At 42.4% G+C, this 24805-nt stretch overlaps 1 protein-coding gene across 17 annotated transcripts in view; it reads right to left on the minus strand.

The window, feature by feature from the left end:
• The window catches only part of CLIP1 (CAP-Gly domain containing linker protein 1), a 104918-nt gene that overhangs the window by 58560 nt on the left and 21553 nt on the right, over positions 1-24805 (minus strand). For 13 of the 17 annotated variants that reach the window (XM_077920205.1, XM_077920213.1, XM_077920212.1 and 10 more), the window contains exons 2-9: positions 22145-22337; positions 21134-21708; positions 13840-13964; positions 12015-12231; positions 8083-8280; positions 7639-7742; positions 4247-4307; positions 2624-2656 (exon numbers count right to left, since the gene is read on the minus strand). In XM_077920205.1, coding sequence (XP_077776331.1) covers positions 2624-2656; positions 4247-4307; positions 7639-7742; positions 8083-8280; positions 12015-12231; positions 13840-13964; positions 21134-21708; positions 22145-22238 — 1407 coding nt within the window. In that variant the 5' untranslated portion in view covers positions 22239-22337. The remainder of the gene's footprint in view (positions 1-2623; positions 2657-4246; positions 4308-7638; positions 7743-8082; positions 8281-12014; positions 12232-13839; positions 13965-21133; positions 21709-22144; positions 22338-24805) is intronic. The other 4 variants (XM_077920207.1, XM_077920209.1, XM_028710495.2 and 1 more) reach the window with 1 other exon arrangement.

Consider the following 24805-nt stretch of genomic DNA (forward strand, 5'->3'; position numbering starts at 1 on the left):
GGAGGTAGAAACAGAACAATTAAGGCAAGTTTTTTAAAATTCTAAATGCCTACTAAAATAAATACTTCTTAACAGCTCACTTAAAGTAGGGGTGGCTGACCCATGATTCTCCAGAGGATGCTGAGCTATAACTCCCACTGTTGGTGGGGCTTGGTCTCCAACAACATATGGAGGGCCACAGATTACTCAACCCTGATCTAAAGGCAGGAAAGGAAATAAAGTGGCTGACTTGAGCTCTCCAAAGAGAATTCCATAATTGTGGTGCCACTGCTGATAATGCCCTGTCCTTAGTATGTGCCAATGGTATGGCCCATGGAGGGGACCCAAAGAGTGCCTCTGAAGCTGCTTAAGGACTCAGGCAAGTTCGTATGGGCAAACACAGCCCTTCAGGTAACCTGGTCCGGGATCCCTCCTTCAACAGTGTCCCCTTGAAAAAGATGGTCCTCTCGATAGGACCATCACTGGACTAGATGTAAATCATTGCAGTGTCTGACTCTTCAGTTTCCCAGATAAAGAAAGGAGCAAGAAAAAGGGGATCTAAACGAGTCCCTGGATCAGTCCTTGCTCTCCTTCTTCATACGCATACTGCTGAGCTTGCAAGGCAACCCTGCAGACAGGCACAAAAGCACCCTGGGAAAATCAAATTCTTCCATGGTAACAATCCAAAAATTAGTTACCAAGAAGAACTGTTAAGAAGAAATCACCTTGTTCTACTGGGGTTTTTGGGGGGTGGGGGGGTGGAATTTGGTCCCATGTATGGCATTCTCTTCTAAATTCTGTTTTAAAATTGCCTGTAGGCAAATGATAGCTGTACAATTTTTTTATTTTACTCATGAAAATGTGAGATTATGCTGAATTATGCTTTCCTCCAAGGGATGTTTCTCAAGACAGCTAATTTTTTGAGATGTTGTTTTCAATTTTACATCAATGGCTCCCATTTCTCGAGATCTGATACAAATCCGAAAGAGGCAGGGATGAAATCTCTAGAAGAAAAGCAGCTGCCCTTGTATCTTACTTGTTGAAGGTAATATGGACATACACAAAATTGGGAGTATGGAAGAAAATAATTTTAAAAAATACACTCTAGTTTTGAAGTGTGAGGCCTGCATCTCTGCAGTTACAAAAAATATCTCACCCACTATTTTGGGCCCTCAGTATAAAATCTATAACTTTATTTCTGCATAAAAACTCCCAGAGGGGCAGTTGCATTAGTCAGTTGCAGGGAGAAAAATCAGTGTCCTTTAGCACCTTAAAAACTTAACTAATTTATTTTGGAATAAGGTTTCATCATGCAAAGTGGACTCCAGGACTCTTTCTTCTTTCTGCATAGAGTTGACAAGCTTTTTACTAGCTGTTGCCTTGTGCTTCTCATAGCAGTTTGGCCTTCAGACATTGTAAGTCAACAAGGCAGTTTTTCCTTTCAATACCATACCCTAAATGTATACAATTATGGTGTTGTAAATGCAAAGGAGCATCAGACAACTAGGAAATATATTTCTGCTCTAGCACCTTTCTACAGGTACAAACTGGAATATATGGGGTGGTGTTCATTCCAAATCCCCTGTCCTGGGAGGCTGAGAACCCTATAAGATGTGGCATCAACCTTTTAGCAAACGCTCAGATGAAAAGCCAACAGCTAGCACTTCAGCAAGCTTCCCTGAAAAACAAAGACGCCGATGCGCCCAGATGCCTGCTACTGTACATTAAAAGTGAAAGGAGGCAACCAGCATATAAAAGATATCAGAGCATGAGGAAAGCACAAAGTATCCAAATAAAGAAAAGGGGGAAAGGGACAGATTGCATGCAGATTTATTTGAACACACTATGGCCTGATTTTGAAGAACAGAAGAGACCAAGTTTGCTACACTTAGCTCTGTGCAAATGGAACATGGAAGAACGCACAGCTGAAAACAAGCTTCATATTTCTATTTTGTTTTGGTTGTGTCCCTGGGGATCTTAGAAAAGCCACTAACTTTTTTGCTTTTGCAACAAGCAAAACAAGTCAAGCAAGGAAGAGAATCTTCCATGTAATGAAGTGAAACTATTTCTCTAAAACATTTAAAATTGAACAGGTGGGAGATATGCTAAATGAAGCTTAAATTTTTTATCTTCTCCTTTTTGCCTTTCTCTCTTCTCATGGAACATGGGAGTCTCATCTTCTGAACTGCCATCCACTGAACCTATGTCAGAGCTCCTAGGCTGGCCAACAGAATTTTGGTAGAGGCTGAGCGTTCTGCTGGTTTTAAACAGAACCCAGGTAGTGTTTTAAACAGAACCCAGGTAGTGTTTTAAACAGAACCCAGGATTAACTGCCTTCAAAAAAAGATCACAAGGCTTTAGAATTAAAGGCACTGTGTGAAGCTTGAGGACTGGGTATAAAACACAAACCAAATCTATGAATACAGCATTATTTTTTAACAAGAATTACACAAGATCCTACATTTAGAATGCTGCAGTGGTTCTCACAACTACATGCACACAAACAGGGAAGCTTAGGCCCCAACAGCAGATTATTTCATTAGTGGTTTAAATACATCATCATCAAAAAGAAGTTTTACTGGTAAACTGTCTGTGTTAAAATGGGTTGGGGGGAATATCTCCACACATTCAGATGTCCTCTTACATTCTCAGGATCTTCAGAAATCTGCCTCTTTTGCTATCAGCAAAATTAAAACAAAGAGAATTCATGGGAATGCTTAACACTACAGTTTAAATACAGTGAAAAAAGTTGGTACATTCAGACTCTTCAAACTGGGATGGATTTATAGAATTGCACCTCTTTCTCTCTGAAATGATTTTCCTCTTCTCCCAGTGATCCCATAATACAAGAATTACCTGAAATTGAGGGACTGTCCACAAGCAGACCCACCCATGGAAACTGTTGGATACGGAAGTTCCACAGGTTGCCAAAGGCTGTTGTAGGGCTGTGTGTGCCTGCGTGCAAATGTGTACACATGCACGGGGGGGGGGGGGGGCTGGGTTCACCGTGTGATCTTTTGTTAGAACTTATACATAAACTGAATTGTATGCTATGTCCGGAATACAAAGTGGGCATGTAGCCAATGTGTTTTCCAGCAAAACTGATTTCTAAGACTTTTCCAAGGTCAACTTCATATAACACTGTACTTAAAACTTCTCACTGTGGTGATGATGGGGAGGGAACAGCCACTTTTCAATGGGAGAAAGTTAATACATTTCCACCCTTTATTAACCTAAGTCCACAAAAATTAAGGCTGGGTAGAAGTTATTGAAATAAATAATAAAATTATTGGGGCTTTTTGTATATACTGATAACACAAAAAGGACACAAGACTATAGGCTGAAAAGAGTAAATGAGTGTTCCATGAATTCTAGATAAAGTGTATGAAAGACTAATGTAAAAGTTGAACTAAAGAAGATTTGAAATGGACATCTCAATACAAGACTAGCATTTCCAGATTGAAACTACTTGCGGCTCTGCAAGTCAGTTCTGAATTTTGCATTGCACATATTACAGGGGGAAAGGCAGCGACTAAACATTCTGGGGTTTTTTCAGACTAAGCAAGAACATGTTAAAGAATCTTCAAGGTAGCCAACGTTATAAATTAAGAGCCCAAAACAGCGATGTAAGCACGGAGCTTTTCTGCTTAAGCCCAACATGCAAATCAACGTGCCTACAGATTTTGGTAAAATACGTGTATTGGCAGTGAAGCAAGAAGATGCTCACCATCCACATTTTATCCAATACTTGAATAGAACATAGTCTAAGAAACTAAAGCCATTGTCTAGAAGTGCAGAGAGATATTTACTATAAATGATGGACTGGGCTATTTACTGGCGCCTTAATGTACATACCAAAATATACCAACTTCAGCATTCATTTCCGTAAAGATATAGCTATACTCTGCAACTTTTAAAAACTTTAGCATTGGATTTTTAGTTTGCAATTGTAATAAATATTTTGGAGTGGTGCCTGCAAAATATATAAATGATGGAACTAAAAACATATGGATGAAACTAAGTTACTTGTTCAGATGCAGGATGAAGAATTAGGAAAAAACCCCATCAGTACTCCTACAAGCTACACAACTTTAGAATATATTCCAGTAAAGAATATGACAGTATCTCTATTTGTCTTGTGCATTTCTGGACTGTCAACCACAGAGCATAAAATCCTGTAATTTACATCTGTTTATAATCTGCAATAGTAGTAGCTAGAATAATCCTAAACCATACAATCAACTTTGCAGAGCTGGAGGCATTTTACCTCTAAATCGCCTTTTGTAATAGATTCCTCTTCTACACGGAATTGGAGGTCTTCAACCTTCCTGCAAGGAAGAAGAGAAGGAAAAAGATCTGCTCACTTTTTTGAGGTGGAGGTAATAAAGCATCACAGCTACTTTATTTTACTTATTCAAATTTATATACCATGTAATAAAAGAGCTCTAGGTGGTCAACATAAAGTATACAACTATCAAATAAAAAAACTATCAAAAGAAACTAAGTAAAAAAAGAATAAAACTATATAGCATAGATTAAAACTGAGCACTACACAAATGAAAGAAGTCTAAGAATTAAGAATTAGAGCTACCGAGGGGGAGGGGCACAACCCAAAGAGTAGGTGCTACCACCGAGAAAGTCACTTCTGTATTGTCATTACCAAGTGACAGTCTCCTGGCCATGGAAAGGTACAGACTAGAAGCACTATAAAATTAGGAGGCGGCAGTGGATCCCTGCTCCCACTATGGAAAACAAGGGCAATTCCAGCTGGGGCGTGCAGACAGCACACAGCATCCATTACTTCTGCAGCCTCAGGGGGACATCTGATGTCAGGTGACATCAGAGGGCCTATCCTCTTCCACTGTCTCATAACACCAAGCCTTATGAGGAATGTTTGCAGGAGCTGGGTATGTTTGGGCTGGAAAAGAGGAGACTAGGAGGAGATTTGATAGCTATCTTCAAGTATCTTAAGGGCTGTCACATGTAAGATGGAGCAAGCTTGTTTTCTCCTGCTTTGGGAGGTAGGACTCAAATCCATGGCTTCAAGTTACAAGAAAGGAGATTCCAACTAAACATTTGGAAAAACCTTCTGACGGTAAGAGTTGACTGACAATGGAACAGTCTCCCTCAGGAGGGTGCAGGCTCTCCGTCCTTGGAGGTTTTTAAGCAGAGGGTGGATGGCCATCTGTCATGGGTGCTTTAGTTGAGATTCCTGCATTTTAGGGGGTTGGACCAGATGATTCTATGAACAGTCAATGCCCTCTTCAAACACAGGTTGTTGCTGAAAGAGAACATCTAGTACTTCCTCTTGACCACTTGGATGCCAGGTGTCCATCTAACTGCTCAAAGGACTTGCCAGTTTACACATCCAAGTGCCTGAGACCATGCTATTTTTAAAATGTGTGTCAGTTCTTTCAACTGTTCTAGATATAATTCTTTCCTTGGTACATGTTACATCCTCCAAAACAGGCCATTGAGGCAAACAAGTGGATTGTATTACACAGCTGGTCTATACACAGCACATCTTTGTTGTTACACCTCTGGAAATTTATACAACTCAAAGCCATTTAAATATAGAGAAATGTTTATCTATGTATTTGGCAATCCCTGGAAGCATGTGGGAGTTCACGGGGAAAATATATCTTCTTTACCTTAACCACAGTGACATTCATAGCCGACACATTTCCAGAGGAAAGGAGCAGTTCCGATGAGAACACCGCTCTTCATTGCTGCAGCCTCAGCAAAGGGTGAAGTGGATGAAAAGAGGTAAGCTGCTGCTGACTGGCGGAGACCGCATTTTGGGTGCCATTATGAGCAGAGATTGGGACGCAGGTGGCGCTGTGGGTTAAACCACAGAGCCTAGGACTTGCCGATCAGAAGGTCGGCGGTTTGAATCCCCACGACAGGGTGAGCTCCTGTTGCTCGGTCCCTGCTCCTGCCCACCTAGCAGTTTGAAAGCACGTCAAAGTGCAAGTAGATAAATAGGTACCGCTCCAGCGGGAAGGTAAACGGCGTTTCCGTGTGCTGCTCTGGTTCGCCAGAAGCAGCTTAGTCATGCTGGCCACATGACCCGGAAGCTGTACGCCGGCTCCCTCGGCCAATAAAGCGAGATGAGCGCCGCAACCCCAGAGTCGGCCATGACTGGACCTAATGGTCAGGGGTCCCTTTACCTTTATGAGTAGAGATTAGTCACATGGAGAACTGACTACCTACTGGAATGGGTGTGTTCTGTCTCCACTTTTGGATGCATTATGCCTCTGAATACCAACTGCTGGGAATCAGAAGTGTGTGGGGGGGGTGCTATTGTTCTTATGTCCTCCTTGCGGGCTTCCCAAAGGCAACTGTATGGCCAGTGTGAGAGCAGAATGCTAGAATGGATGGCCCCCTAGACTGTTATGTTAACCCACTGGGAAGTTTTCTTGTGGAACCATCATGGAAACAAGCAAAAACACTAACAATCAACTCATTCATTTCAAACTGTCTTTCACAGGAGTTCACCGTAGATTGTTCTCTATATTAATTAGCCATATGAACTTCTTGCGCTGGGCACCAAAATACCCCCCACAGCTTCCCACAGGAAAGCCCTTGCATGTGATGAAAATCCTATTTACTACATCGTGTGTGAGCATTGCATGACATTTCTCTGAAGTTACTCAAAATTCAACAGTAAACACAAGGTGCGAACAAGACCCATAGCAGGAACAGAATTCTAGAGGTTTCATAGAGTTGGAAGGGACCCAAGGGTCATCTAGTCCAACCCCCTGCAATGCAGGAATCTCAGCTAGTTTGTCAGTGGAATGCAGAGAGACTCAATTTCAAATCTGCATTTATCAGCAGTTTCTGATGACTCCATAGTTTTTCTGCTTCTGAGGCTGCTCAGTTACAAGTTACAAGGGTACGTGGAAGTGGAAGAAATACTAGACGTCCGAAGCCATGAGTATTTCTTGAGCTGCAAAATGCCAGTTCAGTGAATGTGTACCAGCCAAGTACACTGGTTCTATTAGGTTGCTTGGCAACTTGCTCAAGGTCAACCAGGGACAAAGTTAAAGCAGTCACTGAACTGGAATTTCCATGACTTGCAATAGTTTATGCCTTACTGCTGTACAATATAAATATAAAGCAGTAAGTCTGCTCAAAAACTTTCTGAAGAGTATTAGTACATTTACAAAACTGTTTTCAGATGCAAAATTACCTCCCACCTTTATCTGGTTCATCTCTACAACCCTGCAAAGTTAGCTATACTAATATTCCCAGTTTTTACAGAAATGAGGAACAGAGATTAGACAACATATTCCCTCCTCCCAAGGAAGACAGACAAGAGATTTCTAAAGAAATAATCATTTTAACCTAAGTGCAATTCCCAAGATGATTTGAGGAAGGCCTTTACAGCTAAAAGTGGAATAAAACTGATTTGAGCCTGCAGTACAGACACAGAGAGGGGAAATCAACAGCAAAGATGGAAAAGGAACCTAGCCAGCCTCGTTTCTTCTCTTCTTCCTCACCAGCACCACAATCTTTTTGTTCTCCATCAGCATCACCATCAAGTACTTATAAGGATGATTTACTCAATGCCACACAATGAGTACCAAGAATTATAATTTGTTCTAAAATGTCAAAATACATCTTTCTGCATACGTTCAAATTACAAATTTAGCATACCTTCTTTCTTCCTCCAGTTGGTTAAGCAGTTCCACCTTTTCTCTGTCAGCGGCTTCAACCAAAGCCCTCAACTGGTCCATCTTAGCCTCCATTTCCAGTATTCGCTGATTAACAAAGATGCATATTAGACAAGCCACCCATTTACTTAAAATCAGGTTACCATGAACTATATGTGGTTTAACGCCTTGAATTTGCCTGCATCAAGAAAGTAACATCATGCCTTATCAAAATTGAGCTAATGCAGAATTAATGTCTTTATCCTGGCCAGTGCAGAAAGTGTTTGGGGTTGGATGGTAAGGGTCATTTTTTCCATGTTAATGATGGAGTCTCTTTAACAGACCCAAGCAAAACTTCTCTCTCAGTTTTTGGCAGAGTCTTTTTACTTATCCAACCTCTTGCACTAGGAAACAGAACAATCCACATTTCAATGGGTAAAGGGCCTACCTGATCATGGCCATCTCGGGCCAATGCCAGCTGTTGCTCTACTTCCCCAACATGGCTGGTGGCCTTAGCAACCTCTGCTCTCTCCAGGTCCCTCTCAGCCAGGAGCTGCTCAATGTGCTGCTGTTTCTCTTTCAGTGCTTCCTGCAGAGCAGTGGTGCCTGAAATCTTCCTTGCATATCGTGAAGATGTTTCTGTCAACTTCAAGGATAAGACATGCATCTTTAAGAGCCTAGCTACCACCTTAAAAAGCATTAAAAGCACCCTAACTCAGCATACAATCTATCATTTCTTCTTCTATACATAAAAATGTAAGACTGTCATCATGCAGCCCCAATTGGAGGGTTTGTAGTGCTTCACCACAATCTTAAATGTGGAAGAGGAGGGGAGCAAAAGAAAAGGCATGTTTTAGAATGTCAGTTTTAAGCAATAGCAGAGGTTTGTATAAAACAGGAATGGAGAGAGACAGAGGAGCTGTGAGGATATGGGGCTTGAGTCAGTAAAGGTAAGTGAGGTGGGGGCAGGTGGGACTGGCAAGCAACGCAAGGAGGGGCACCATCCCCTATGCACCATGCATAGGTTTACAGGCTGATCTTCCATCACGGGGCAAAAACAGCCAATGGGGAGGTGAAGGCAGGGATAGGAGAACCACCCTTAGATTATAAACAGTTCACAGGATCCAACCCATGTGTATGTTTGTCATTCAAGACCACCACAGTACAAACGGACTGATTTGGTCTGAAGTGAGAGGGTAGATAGCATGTTCTGCAATGGGTACCACTTTAGTCCAAAGAAGCGGACAGCTTAATTAGCAGTCCTAAGTGCATGCCTATACAGGATGCTTCCCTGACTTTTGGTATGTGCTTTGTTTGATAGATTACCAACAGCAAGAGCAGCAAAGAAGTCTGCATTGGAGCAGCGGCCGTGGGGCCAACATCACTGCCTCTCTTTGTCCAATCAGCACATGATTTCCATCACAGAGGGCCTTCTTGGTAGTGGCATCCACCCTGTGGAACGCCCTTCTATCAGATGTTAAGGAGATGAGTAATTATGTAACTTATAGGAAACACCGGAAGGCAGCCATGTATAGGGAAGCTTTTTAAGGTTCAATGTTTTATTATGTTTTTATATATGTTGGAAGCCGCCCAGAGTGCCTGGGTCAACCCAATCAAGTGGACGGGGTACAAATAAATTATCATCATCATCATCATCATCAACATCAATGCTGTGTGGACGTGGTGGGTGTGGCATGTTGGAAAGAGAAAGAATCAAGCTTGAGTTTGCATAGATGGCTTCTGACCACTGGGACTTTGCTGCATCAAACAAGTACCATATTTTTCGCTCTATAACACGCACCTGACCATAACACGCACATCGTTTTTAGAGGAGGAAAACAAGGGAAAAAACATTCTGAATGAAACAGTGGATGTATCATTTTTGTGCTTCATGCTGTGGCCACAGACATGTGATCTGATGGTGAATTTGGGGTGACCCAATGCAAAGATCCTGAGGATCCATGTGGATCTATGCTTTGTAACCACGTTTTTGCACCACTGCAGCCCCAGGCAACAGTGGGTGTGTGATTTTTGGGGGGCAGGCTGTAGCCATGGACATGCTATGTGATCTGATGCTGAATTTGGGGTGGCCCAATGCAAAGATCCTGAGGATCCATGTGGATCCATGCTTTTTAACCACGTTTTTACACCATTGCAGCCCCAGGCAACAGTGGGTGCGTGATTTTTGGGGGGCAGGCTGTAGCCATGGACATGCTATGTGATCTGATGGTGAATTTGGGGTGATGTCATAACAGCCACACAAGGCGGCCAGGCATGCTGTTGGCACCCAGTGAAACCAGCTCTACGAAACTGCTATAGCTCCATGCTGGCCCTTCAAGGGTCATTCACACCAGTAGCAGATCTGGGACAGGGTGTGCCTGCTCCGTGTAACCAGACAGTGGGTGGAGGAAGATACCTGGCGCCAGCTCACCAGCTTCAGTGAGGTATACCTTATAGGGAGATTTTTGCCTGAGAAAGCTAGTATTTACTTTCCTGTTCAGTTTTTCATTTTAGTAGTTCAAGAAAGGAAGCAAACATACCTGTGCAGCTAGACTCTTAATGCAGCAAGGGGAAGATAGGAAGCAGAGGGTTCAAAGGGAAACAAAGGGCTGGCCTCAACCTAAGATGCGAGCCTCAAGAGCAGATTAGCTTGTTAAGCTGCTAAGCATTCTTTGGCATGGCTGCGGGCTAAATATAAAGAGCGTCCTCCTGTTAAGCCAAAGAATTCTCTCACTTATTCAAGTCAACCTAGGATCACATGCAGCAAAAAGCAGTTTGCCAATGCCTTGTGGAAAAAAATATTCTGGTTAGAAAATATGCATCACCAGTTCTTGCTGTCTTTGTTGAAGCATCTACCCTACCAAAATTGGAAGGAATCTTAAATGGACTAATAAATAGAATTTTTGGGAGTGCCATTTTTAAGATCCTGGTGGAAATTGGAATTAACCTGCTCAAATTGACTCAGTAGGCTCTGTGATTAGTTAACAGTTGCCCCTTGCTCAGAGGACACTGCAAAGAGGGATTCCATCACCACAAATCCCAGCAGATAGTGAATCAGAGAAGCAAGGAATTATTTATGATTAGGCAGCACTTACCCTTTTATTAAAAACTCACATTTTTTGTCACATTCACTTTGCCGAATGGCTAAATGCTAGTTCTATTAACAATTCTACCCATCTTATTAACCAAAATATATTGGTTCTAATGGTTTTTTAAAAACCATATGTTGTCAATGCCATCTGTTCTAATAGCTGGCATGGAATAGTGCATGGAATAACAAACTGCAATAGATCATTGTTACCAAGTTATTAAAAATGGTCATTTGAATGGTCATATGAAACGAAAACAAAACTTTCTGAAACTTTCTGTGATGTTTGGCCTAATTTTAATCCATCAGTATAAACTAATTGGCAGAGCTGCAAATTTCCATTTGCTGCAGGTGACCAAAGGTTAGAATATTAAAAGTTAGATATTAAGGTTAAGCATTTTATCTACAGCATATAAGATTTTAACATAATACAAACTCTACACTTTTCTTGTGTCCAGATCTTATAAGATAACATGGTTTAGAAACGAAAGGAAGAGGCCTTGGCCCACAGAAATACTTCTGACTTGAATACTCAGCAACTGGGAAGTTACATAGAACCATGATTACTGTAACAAAGAGGTGGAAAAAACTGTTTTCAAAACAGTGTTGAAAATAAGTGTGTGGAAATACAAAAAAGAAAAAGACACACCATTCACACACACATACATATATATATATATATATATATATATATATATATATATATATATACATATACACACACCAATCATTTCTCTTTAAACTAAGGAGGGCCAGAACTGAAAAAAGGAATGAATGAAGCCAAGGTACCATTTTAACAGTGCAGCCCCATTGCGCATCTGAGTCCAGTTGTCCAAAAGGACTTACCTGGCTCATAAGTGCATTCAAGACTGAAGCCTAGGTCTGTTACTTGGAAGTAAGCCCTACTGGCTCCAGCAGGAACTGCTTCCAAGTAGGTGCATTCAGGCTTTCCGCCCTGTTTTACCACAAAATGCATTCCAGGGGAAGTTATGGTGTAGATCCCAGGCAAGTTATCCAGAAACCCATTTGTTTCATAATTAAAGCATATGCCTCTTTCTTATTTTAAGTAGCAACTGTTAGTTTGAGTTAAACCTTAAGTCTACGAGCTTAAAAATAATCTAACTTTTCTATTCTCCAGGGCTAGCTAAGATTCTTTTCATGCATGCTTTAAGCGAAGACAAAACAGAAGAAAATGGACCATGGAAAATGGGCCGTGTCTTTCCCAAGAAGCCAAGCACAGGCCACATGCAATGCCAATCTCTGTAAAGCATGCAGTCAGAAAGTAAGCTTACTAGTCCTGTACGGCTTGGCTTGCTGCTTACTGATGAGGCCACAGAACTCAGTGAGCTGATGGAAGAGGCACTTGGGCTGCGTTTCAAGCTGGAGGGCATTGGGATGGCTTTCCTGACCGCTGCCTTGGCTTTTGCCGGTGTAGTTGATGGGAAGCCAATCTTGGTAACTTTATGGACAGGAGCAAACAAACCATATTTGGGCTGGCACTGGAAGTACCTGTGGGGGAGGGGAGAACACCATTAATGAAAGCCATACTCCACAGACAAACATAATTGCTAATGTATAGTTCTATTCAAGTATGTAAAAATATGTTGTGCATGCAAACATTCACAAAGACACACACATGTCTGCACTAGTCATAAATACCTTGGGTCAGAAGCAATTCAGTGAGATGCTTACATGTTAAATTGCCATACAGTCAATAGGACTACAGCAGTATATGAAGAAATGCAATTGCTCTGTTATGGCTTGGAGAGACTATTTTTTTAATTCAGCAGATTTTATATATACCGTATTTTTTGCACCATAACACTCACTTTTTTCCTCCTAGAAAGTAAGGGGAAATGTCTGTGCATGTTATGGAGGGAATGCCTACGGCTGGCATGCCTACGGATTTTCCTCCTCTTAAAAACTACGTGCGTGTTATGGTCGGGTGCGTGTTATAGAGCGAAAAATACGGTATATTCTGTTTTAACTCATTTTAGGTTGTTGTTTTTTTAAAAAAAGGTTTAAAATGATTGTACCCCTCCTTATGCTGGTCTTTGATCGTAAGAAAGTGTTGTTGTTGTTGTTGTAAAAGGTCCTCCTTGTCTACATAAGACTGACTCCACATTGCACGACTTAGGGGGAGAGCTTGAAAATTAGCATCACCTTGATGCTCACTATTCAGCATTTCCAGAGATGTTTAGTGAACAGTTTGCACTCTCCTTCCTTCACTTTTCATAACCTCTCATACACTTCTATTTTAAGAGACCCTTCTGAGCGGCCTGCATGCGGGAGGCAAGTTTTGGGGGTGGTGTGTGGCCACAGAAATGCAGAAAATCTGAAGAAGCCATTTGTACCAGAAAAGGGGAGTGGGGAAAATGGGTAAGGAGTAAGTGCCCATGCTTCTACCTGGGGCAGGTGGCCCCTATGCAGGAGGCAGGTGGAATGGTTGTACAGTGGAAGGAGTTGGGAAACCTTGTGAAAATTCTGTTAACCCCACAGTTTCTAGTATTACCTCCTTTAGGAACTGGGCCAAATATCAGTTCCTGTTTACTTTGGTATCCATTTAATGTGCTGCTACATCTTATGCATGCTTATTCCAAAGGGGTGCCATATATTTTTGTCACATGGGAAGCCATAAAATGGTCTGAAATGGCAGCTTTCACCCATGGTCATGTTCCCTTGACTGACACTCCCCCTGCCTCGCATCTATGGAAAAAGTTACTTGCTGTGCCATGGGGGGAATGTGGGACACAAGATACACAAGATGCGAAACGGGAAAGGTGGAAAAGGGGGGGGGGGTTCCTACTAACAAGAAAACTAAGGAAAAAGGAAAGGCTCACTATCAAAATAGGAGTTTGAAGGTGACTCACAGAAAGCAAGTTCCCTAAGCTGCAGCTGGAGCAGTACCATGTGGCTAGCTGCTCATTCCGCTCCTTGATGCATGTGCAGTTGAGATTAAAAAGAGATTTCTCTTGAGTAGGACGTGGAGTGAGTGCAAGCTCCCTGGCTAGGCTGCTGGAACAGACAGAAGTTGGCTCAGCACAGGTGCAGAGCCCTTGTGTGAAAGCACAGAGACAGTGATATGCCCTCCCAGGGCTTCCTGGATTTTGAACTAACCTTGTTCCAGCTACTGCACCATCGTTCTTCCCTAGGGGTTCATCTAATTCAACGCCACACCATTCTCCCTTCGCAAAGTCAGTCTCCCCCAGGAAACGGACTACACCAGCTTTTGTTCCACCAACCTGATTGCAAGGAGAAAGAAGGATTTTTTAACAAAAGAAATTTCCTTTTAAAAAAGAAGTACCAAAACTAAATTGGAAGCACAAGATTTACTTTGCATACTCCAATCATTTTCATTGCATTTTCATATTTAGCTAATTTTTAACCTACTACCATGCATTCTCCAATGCACACCCAACAATTCTTCCAAATTGGTTACTTTGTTCCTCACACAACTCCTCAGAGACTTTGACAACAGATTAGGAATCTTGGTTTGGCAAGACGACCAAACTGGCAAACCAGGTTTTCAATCAACCAGCAACCAGAATTAGAAACTATGGTTTGAAGTGGGTTTGCAAAGCATGGCTTAAATTCAAGTTTTGTAAACCACTGTTTGGCCCCCAGAAGCTGTTGTGCCATAGAAACAAAACTGTAGCAGGGATGGAAGCAAAATGCCCACTTGCATATTTGGAAGCTTCCATTGAACATTTGCCCAACTGAGACAAGACTGAACCACTGCAGATGCACCCACAACAAATTGTCGGGAACTGCCATTCTCAGCACATGTCAAATTCAAAATAGCAACTAGTTCCTCAAAGAAATATATTTCATTCAGCTTAGTTATTTTGGACATTTCATTTCTTTTTTTGGCAGAGGAAGCTACCTGTTACAACTGCCAACAAGCACAATAGACCAGAAACCTTTTAACTTTGACAGGAAATTTGAAGGCCAACCCACCAACACAAACTTCCCTAATACTAAGAGCTTCTAATACATTTATATGCAAGAATATAAATTAAGTTTTATTTTTAAAGTGCACGTTAAATTAAGGTGTCAGGAGCACTTTGTGTTCACAGCACCTACTATATGCACAATTTGATTCAGGTTACAACTTCTCCCAGGTCTTTGGATAATTAAACAATCTATGGCCTTTTAAGCTGGGGCCATAGAATGGAGGATGCAATACTGGGGGGCCAGTATTGTTTTTGTTTGCTGCTATGTTATGTATTTTTGTGTTTTTATGTTATAAACTGCCATGTGATCCTCAGATGAATCCTCAAATTTCTTTATTTAATAAGCTGTTCTTGTTGTTATGGCTTTCTCACCCTTGATACGGGTGGTATAATTTATGCTCTAAACCTTAAGAAATAATAAGGCAGAAGTGGTCAATGTATGGAACAGGAATTTATGACAAACCTGAAGACAAACCAGCCAGGGAGGGGGAAAGAGGATCTGATAAGCTCATGAAAATTCAAGAGTCCTGTCTACACTTCAGCACAACATTGCTGCCTGTTCCCTAGAAGAATAGGCCAGAGCCCAAACCACAGGAGCCTGCATTGAGACTGCAGCATGCCCTGGAGCAATATGTCAATTAAATTTCAACAGCTTTTGCAGAAAAAATTACGAAACATAATCTATTGCTAGTACTTAGCTCGAAAATAGTATAGTTGGTTGACATGCTACTATGCTTTAGTTTTGCTGAATGGGAAAACTTAGTTCCAGACCACACAGTCAGCCCTGTATTGGGAAGTTTAAATGTTTGATGTTTTGCTATGTTTTTATGTGTGTCATAAGCTGCCCAGAGTGGCAGGGAAACGCAGCCAGATGGGTGGGGTATAAACAATTAAAGTATTGTTATTGTTACTGGTATTGTTACTGGTATTATTCCCCTTTTCTAGAAAGTCCACTTGACAAATTTAGCAAAAACAAGGGCAATGTTGCAACATGATTAAAATAGCTGCACTAGTGTCCTTCACTCAAATGGAGGGAGTGTGCTAAAAAATTGAAGAGCATAAATAAGAAGAACTGCCAGATCTTTTTTTAGCAGAGCATGACAACGCCATATAATTCAGAAAGGGTGATATAAAATAGTAATGAGCCAAAGCAGCTGATCTGGCAAATCACTGGGACTATTTTGCAGCCTGGGGTGATGAGAGGAAGAGTTTAGTTTGGTACTCAGTCGTGTTTTTAATCACAAGCATGGATAACACCATGATTAAACTTCATTTGTCAAATTCAAAAGTAGCATATATTTTCCACAATGTGGACTCGAAGGAGATGTTTATCTCTCTTTTCTACAAGCACATAAAAGGCTTCCTGAGGAGAACAGATGGCATGAACAAGCCTAGCAAGGTAAACAAGTGTCTTTAAAATTCTTCACCTGCAGAACACAAAACTGACTGTGTGGTATGCAGAATGCAAGAAGTCAATGAAAACAGTCCAGATCCAAGGATCCCCAGGGATGCACCTTCTGCTGGTGGAGACGTCAGGTGCCATCTTAGTTGCAAGTGGATGATAGTCAGGTGCCACATGTGCCTGGCACCTGCCAAATTTCAAACACTGGCTCAGAGTGAACAAGGCTGAGAGAGAGAGAAACTATCCTAGCAGGGCCATCCCACTCATGAGGCAAGGTGAGGCAGCCATCTCAGGTGACTGGATCCACAGGGTCAGCAGATTCCAATGTAGATCTTTATTCCCTCTTGTTCCTGATGTAGATCTTCACTCACCCAATCTTCCCTGGCAGGGAAGGAGACAACATTTTGTGGTTTGCTTGAGATGCCAAAATGTCTTGGGCTGGCCCTCTATCCCAGGCATCCAGGGAGCTCAGAAATTTGAAGCCTATATCCTAGGCTTTTGGAATAGTCCCATGCACAAAAACAGGGCCCAGGCAAAACATCCAAACCAAGAAAATGCTAGATTTACAGGTGTGTTTATTGGGGCATGATGCATTTCACAGAGAAGAACCAACTTTATCTAAAGCACAAAATGGACTGAGCTGAGAATGACGAATGAATGCGTAAATACTAGAGCACTAGAGCATGGATGGGGAGACTCACACACACAGTGGTTAAGCCTCCAGAGTGTTTATCTTGTACTGTATTTTTATGTTGTGATCTGTCCTGAGTTCTGCAGATGAAGGGCATTATACAAATTTAACAATCAATCAATCAATCAATGTAACAAGAGGAAACGTCACTCATCAATCTCAACATTACCAAAATTATCCTGCAACAGCTATTTTTTTCTGTATTACTGATCTAAAAATTATATGTTTGATGTGATACTATAGTACAAATGTTACTGCTGTTTAGTTACTATCGCCAAACCTCCATTATATTTTAATCTTTTTTTGCTGTGCACAACAAATGTGAAATTTAATGTGGACTTTGCCTTATCTATCCATACTCTGAGGAAGATCAATAAAATGAGAGATGAGCTGAACAATTCACAATAAAACCAAAAGCTGCCTCCTTTTAAGCCCCACCCAAGCAAGGAAATCTGCTTTGCAACATTTTGTGAACATCTGGCAGCACAAGTTTCTGCTTTAGAACTCATCTGTAGCAATGGGAGATTTTATCAAGCTATGTCAAAGCCATACAAGACCCAACTGTAAATCCTACATCAGGAGCAATCTTGTTTAGAGACCACAGAACTGTATCCAAATCCAACAAGCCACAAAATGATTTAACTGTTCATTTCCCTGTTGCCCTGCCAGCTTCTGCAACAAGACCTTATGTGAAGTACACATGCACTATGGCCTGGTTGCAGATTTAATGTGTTCAGTCCAGTCTTCATACAGTGATATAAGAGCTTGAAATAACATTTTAAGTGAAAAGCAGTTCCTTAGTCTAGAATTCGGGGATAGCAGTGAGGTAGCCAATGCACTTGGTTCGCCACAGGATGCCTTTGTCTTGATCCAGTAGAGTTCTTCTTAGGCTCTTAATTCCAGTTGTGATCCTCTGACTTGCTCCTTTATTGCCTTTACTCTTAACTTATAGGTGCAACCACAAGGGCTAGACATTCCTTTCAAAATTTTAATAATTTTTAGTTGGTCTACCCAAAAATACATTTGGGAATCAAATGCCTGTGCATAGCTGCACACTTTCCTTATCCCTCTTTCGTCCCTAAGTGGAAACTTCTGCTCTGGACCATCACACCATCTTCTGAGCCCTGCATTACCCCCCTTCTTGGGTGCCCCACCTCCAGACATAAATAAAACCAGTTCCATTTCTTTCTGCAAACTACAGAAACTTCATCTGAACAAGATGTTGAAAAACACACTGTATTCCTTTCAAAGTTATTCCTTTCAAAAGCTCTGAAGTGCTTCTGATACAATGGCAGGAAAGGCAAATGTTTTAGATTGTTTCCATTTGGACATGCTTTAATCAAATATGGGTGCCCATTGGCTTCTAAGAAGGACAAGCGCTTCATCTGGTTGCTGAATGCAAAAGCAGACATATCACTGACTTTTCTATGCTCCTTATCTTCTAGAAGAGTATCACTTGGCTGGAACTCCATACACCCTGAAGCAACAATATTCTCAGAACCCTTTTACTGTACAAGGAAAGCCACAACCTCCACGGACTTTTAAAAAGCAGATTCAACCTTTGTGTACCAGGATCATTTAAGATAGCTCCTATTACACAATATTCAGTGTGACCATTTAAGGCAAGGTCCTCTCAGGTGAGCTATATTTTGACTACAGAAGCACACGTTAAGAGAACTTAAGTACATTCACCAAATTGGGTCAGAAGCATCCCTCTTCCTTTGACAAGAACCAACTCTGAAGGAAAGCCACAAATGCTTAGGCTCACATCTGTCATCAAATATCCTCCTTAATGGACACTGAAAATGAGAACCATCTCATTGGGCTGTTTGCTCTGTGTTCATTATAACAGGGGAGAGAGGTGTGGGCAACAAGTAGCCCCCCAAAGTATCCCAAAAGCCCTCAATAGCAAAACAGGTGAAAGATAACTAGCGGTATGTTATGATGGCTGTGAAGGTGCATGAAGGCTGCAGCAGTAAGAGAATACCAACCGTGGTGATACTCATGCTATCGGAAAAGAGCCTTTCTGCAAAGACTGTGCATGGATCAGTGTGCACTGATCTCCACACATAAAACAAATTAGCGCACAGGCGTCTTCCAAAACCCATCCCCCCCCCCCCAAAAAAAGTCTCATGGAGAATAGCCTGTACAAAAGGTGTGGTAGATTTTGAAGAAGCACAAATTCAGGACAAAAGGGAGAAACAAGCAAAGAGGAAGGCACATTTGACAAATCGTCTTCATGATCAACTCCCACCCGTAAACTATGTCCACACTATGAAAGGATAGTGTGGATCCAGAACCGTCCTCCACAGTCATTTACGGACACACGACTAAGAGACCATCTTCCTCAACCACGCAGGATCACCGAGAGAGAGAGAGAGTACAGCTACTACAAGTTAAAGATTACAAATAGGAGATGAAACAGTTGCTCTGGTGGGGAGGGAGCTCAAATAATAAAGCTAACCAGCAAAGTTATCTATCAAAGCACTGAAAACTATTTTCTTACTGAAAACTAATAAAGAAATCATGTTATCTCAAAAAAATTAAACAAAGTATCCTATTCTAAATAATGTAGCAATTTAACTGCAAATTAAAATGATCAGATTTACACCACTGGTTAAGATATCTATGTAGTAGTATCAGTGGGAAACTGGATTTAAGGCTGCAATCCTACACACTTTTACCTGGTAGCAGATAATCCTATTGACCTTTATGGGGCTTACTTCTGAGCAGATATGTATAGGTTCACTTTCAATGATTAAACTGGATTTTTTCTTGCTCAGGTTATACATGTGTTAAAATTCAGACATTAAAATTCTCATTTCAAACCCACTTACTTCCATTCTAAAATATGGTGCCATCGCAAGAGCCTATATAAACAAAAGCCGTAATTCTAGACAGGATGGATCCTTACTGCTTTTGACAGGCCAAGGCCATGATGAGAATGATAACCAAAATGATTCCCAAATGACGGGCCCTGAAAGGCTTTCCAGATTCCCCTTCCCATTGACAGCCCAGTCAAAGCATCTACTTGTATCTAACAGGTCTCAGATTAAGTTGTGCCTTTTGGGGAGAAACTGCCAGGTCTGCAGAGCTGTGACAAGCAGGCAAACAGAGTCACTTAACTTGTCTAAGAAAGTAACAAGAAGTACTGTAGACAGACTTCATGTAATGTTCCTGCTGTCAGTGTGTGCAAGGTAAATGAGCTTCTTCCTTGAAGTGGGCAAGCCCAACAGCATTTATGTTGCCTTAAGGAAGAACCCCACGGCACAAGCTGTCACTTATGTGTTGTTTTTACCTGTATGGGCCTATGGCCGTAATAAATATTATCTATCTATCTAAGGAAGAACATCATTCAGACTTGCAGCAGCAGGTCCTGGGCTGGTCTTCCCCAGCAACTGCCAACACCAATTGGCCTTAACTGCCCACAAGCATGAACAGCAAACGCAGCTGGAGAATGTCTGGGTCACAGGATATTGAATGAGAGCGGGGGAACCCAGGAGAAGACCCAGGAGAAGACTTTGCTCTGACAAGTTTCTGAACTAGCGGGTTACACGCCATAGACTTATGGTCCTTCTACCTTTGGTTTAATTCTAGGGACTTCTATGGTTTGATTAAATCCCTGCAATTTAGCCACAGAATACCTAAACCCGACTTCTTAGCTACAAGATGTGAAATGCTGGGGAGGCACGAGATTGCAATTCTCAAACTGTGCTGCTGTAAATAAGTTGTTTCAACTATCAAAAGGTCCCTGTGAGCCCAAAGGGTTGTATCCAATGCCTAGACCTACGCAAAGCAGTTTCACTGATGTTAACGGACCTGTTAGTCATCTCCATTAATTTCAACTGATCTACTCTGAGCAGGAGACACAACAGATACAACCCAAAGATTTTTGCCCAATGCAGAGGCTGCCTGCTGCATGATCCTACCTCCTTCCAACCAGCCTCTGCTGGACAGGCAGGTGGTCCTGCCATATCTGCATTTGGTAAGCCTGGATCATGCAGTCTCTCCTGACAAAGAGATGCTGCTTAATTGCCTGCCCTTTGTGGAGGCTGCCTACTTATCCCACCCACTTCTAAAAGGCCACAGATGGCTGTTTCATTTATATATGAGAAAAATCTTCCATAAATTAAAAGATCTTCACGTGAGTCCTAAACAACAGAGCTGGCCCCTGGCAATCCACTCTGGGTAGGGAACACAGCAATTCACCTGCAGCCTCCGCCACCCAGAAGTCTCTCCCGGCAGCAGCCACCTGCCTCAGCTCTTGAAGGCCTACAGTGGAAAGCTTCCAACAATGATGGCAGTGAATAGGCAGGTTGACATGGAGGCACAGTTTGTTGGTTAGTGGAAATAAAACAAACTTACCAAAACTCTGTCCCCCATTTTGAGTTCTCTTTCTCCTTTCTTCAGAGAGCCAGCTTCAGAAAGGTTTGATATGGATTCGCTTGCCGTTTTGGAAAGATTGGTAATTTGAGAAGTGGGGAGTTCCTTAGCAGTAGGAGGCGATGTCTTGTGGGGAATACCTGTGGGGGGCAGGTGCGCTGCTGCAGAAGGTGAAGACACGAGGCTAGCAGCTGACACAGAGGTTGGCGAAGTTGCCCGGGAAGCAGAAGAGGCCTGCGTACCATTGGCTTCATCCTCAGTCACTACTTTCCGTGTTAGCTTAGAGGGTCTCGTAAAAATTCCCCTTAGAGGCTCGCACTGGAAATAGCGAACTCCAGCCACAGAGCCATCGTTCTTGCCAATGGGTTCGTCCAAAACAATCCCTGCCCACTGTCCAGGAGCAAATTGTGTTTCTCCCAGGAATTGGATAAAACCAGGCTTATTCCCATTGACCCAAACACGCTCCCCGATTCTGAAGTCATCCACAAACTCATCCTGTGCTTCTGAAGTGGGTGCAGTTGGCGTCTTCTCACAGGCTGCTGTCTTTTCTGACGGGGCTGGAACCAAACACAGCAGAGAGAGTCAGACATATTTATTCTGAAGCTATGTATGTCTGCTTTTGTATCCACACTTCAGTCACATCACCTAATCAGAGTTTCTAGTCCCGTCAGACCAATAAGGACCAGGTTATATAGTCAGGTCAGTATAATGCAGTGTTGGCTGGAGGTCAACCCCCCCACCTCCCTGTGAAATGAGAGGATATCATGTCCCAAAGGCTTGGAGGGGAGCTGGGAGAACACACACACACACACACACACACACACACACACACACACAAACATCCAACTGACTCCTGTTTTTGCAAAACATCTTCAGAAATTCATCCCACTACATAGCAGCTATTAAAAATAAGCTTGCATCAGAAATGTGCACCATTACATTTTTATCAGAAAATGTTAAAAAAGGAAAAGCCACATCCCTCATCTTCCTTACCAGGAGCAGCTGATGCAGCTATTTTCAGTAATGTGCCTCCAGGCTTGCTGATTTTGGTGGGGGCCTTAAGCCCACTCGGTTTTAACATACTCATCTTCTTGTCAGTGTCTGATCCCCTCTTGTCTGCAGTAACTATCTTTTCCCAAACATGGATGCAATATGGGTTTCTACGCCGTTTGCCTCCAAGTTAAACCTGTGAATATTAGAGAAAAAATTAAAGATAAAATGTACTTTTTGCTCTTAAAGGACTTGTAAAGAAACTTCTGGGCACAAAGCCCACAAGCCTCAGCAAGAATAAAGGAACATTTGCAGGGCAAGGTTGGCTATTGCCACATTGGAAGCCTATTTCATATTAAAAACAAGTTGATTTTTTTGAAACTTAATTTCCACATTTCATCTAAAGGTTGCTGGGGGGGGGGGGGGGAGGGAGAGAACAGAGCCCTTTTTGACATTACTAACATTACCATAGAAAATATTCAGCTATTTGAGACGTTCAGACAATTCTATGTATTTATAAAGTGCTGTGACGTTGCAGAGCAAAACACACCAGCAAGCCAAGGGGAGTCAAAGAGTGGAGGGGGTGGGTGGGGAGGGAGGTGGCACATGCGGCCTGTAGAGGAATCGAAGCTTTTAGAGAGCTGAACAACAGCAACAACAAAACTCATGATGCCTTGCTCAGCATCGCATTATCCCTGGCAGCTGATGAAGAGACACCCACCTCTTCTCTAGGGGAATTCCTGGCTGAAGAGCACAAGACATTCTACAGGCCCCCATGCAGTCCCCCAGCCCTGCAGCCAGAGTTACAAAGGAGGCTCCTCCTCCTTCCCAGTTTCTGGGGAAAGTGAATGGCTTTGATTTAGAGGCCCACTAAGGCTTTACAGAAGGAAACAAGTGGCAATATTATTTTTCCTAAATCAATTTTAATCAAGCATTCCTCACTACGCGTTGAGGACTGGCTTCCTTTAACTGCAACAAGAAGGCAGCGGATTGTTTCTTTTCAAAACTTACAACGCACTGGTGATCTAAATGTATCTTTGGCTGTTTGTCAACACACAACGTACACCAAAAGGTCCTTGAGAGAGGCATCATTTGTGTGCTAGTGGTTACAGGTGGTGGAGGTGAGAACAATTAAATCACCTACAAGGAGCACTTAGAGGAGGCAGAGAAGTTTTGAAATGGCTTCGAAAAAGCAACTTGGTTGCTCAACTGTTTTCTCAGAACTTGACATACAAGTTATGGAATGCAGATCCTGGTCTACAGTGTACACAGAGTGTCCTGGCAGCAGCACAAGTCTCTGAGCTTGCAGCATTTTTAGGTCATCCTCTAGGACTGCTAGCAATACTCTGGCCTGGCATGGAAATGTATTGTAAGAGGACAGAATGCTCCTCTGTAGGAACAGAAGCAAACTCTGCACATGTCTTCCACTCCTCTTGCCCCCAGATGGGTTTCAAACTTTTGTTTGAATATTTATTAGGAAACAAAAACAGGCAGCTTCTTTTACCATTTTGTGCAATGTTCAGGGACTTGCTGCTGTTTAGCACAAAATCTGGATCAGAGCCTCCCAAACCGTCCTGGGACTTTTCCCCTCCTCTCTCTGCACCCTTATTTCCCATCTATATCTGTCTGCATGACCCTCACTCCGTCAACTCTGTGGCCTTCAGCTGCCCTTTTCTCTTAAGATGACCCTGTTCTTCTTTGCTGTCCTCCATAGCAATATGCCCACCGCCAAAAGCTAACTGTAAAGTGCTACCTCTCTTATCATTTATTTTATTTAAAACGTTTAGTTCCTGCCTTTCCATTAAAATGCCTGAGGCAGCTTACGATAGGAGTTAAAATAAGAAATTCAGAAGGTAAGAGATCAGGAGACAGCACATTAAAAACTATAAAACCAGACAGCTTTAGCCACCCGTGGCTTGGCTGCTAGCAAGGCAGGCTAGCCATCCTGACGAGGTGCCATTCAGGGGGCGGCAAAGGAGGGGGCTGTGGGCTCACCTTGAGGAGGCTCGCCTGGTGCCCAACCTCTTTATTCCCCAAGGCATTTTGTATTTTGAAACATTGGAAATGAAGTATTTAACTTTGCTACTTTACTTGTGTGTTGCATTGATTGTTATTTAGTACTTTTAACAGGTTGACTGTATTTTTTTGCTTTAAGTATGCTGTAAAATCATCCTGAGATAAATTATAATGGAATTTATATACCAAAAATAAATATGTCAGCAGAGTTTGAAGGACAGGCCTCCCCGCCCCAACCCTGCTTTGTGCTTTGCCTTAGTACTGAATTGTATGCTCTTTGAGGCAGGGACCCATCTTCTTTTGCTTATGTTATTCTGTGAAGTGACACATATACTGAGAGAGCCCTATACAAAATAATAGTCAAGTCAGGACTTGGGTGTGCATGGATGAGCTGGTGGTGAGCAGGGGGGCAGGAGATGCTTATGGTGGCGCCAGAGTTCCACAAGTGCCTCCTACCCCACCACAACAAGAAGTGAGGAAAAGTAGCAGCAGCCAGGACCCCGGCTTTGGTGGGGCGGTTGAGGGAGAGAGAGGGGCAACTTCCTATTTCACCTACAGTGGCAAAATGGACTGTGCTGCCCCTGCCTCTGACCATAGTTTGTTCTTGGTTTATGAATGCTGGCTTGCTAGGGTGCTGGATCTGGCCAT

The sequence above is a fragment of the Podarcis muralis genome, chromosome 16 (assembly GCF_964188315.1).
Source record: "Podarcis muralis chromosome 16, rPodMur119.hap1.1, whole genome shotgun sequence".
Taxonomy (NCBI): Eukaryota; Metazoa; Chordata; class Lepidosauria; order Squamata; family Lacertidae; genus Podarcis; species Podarcis muralis.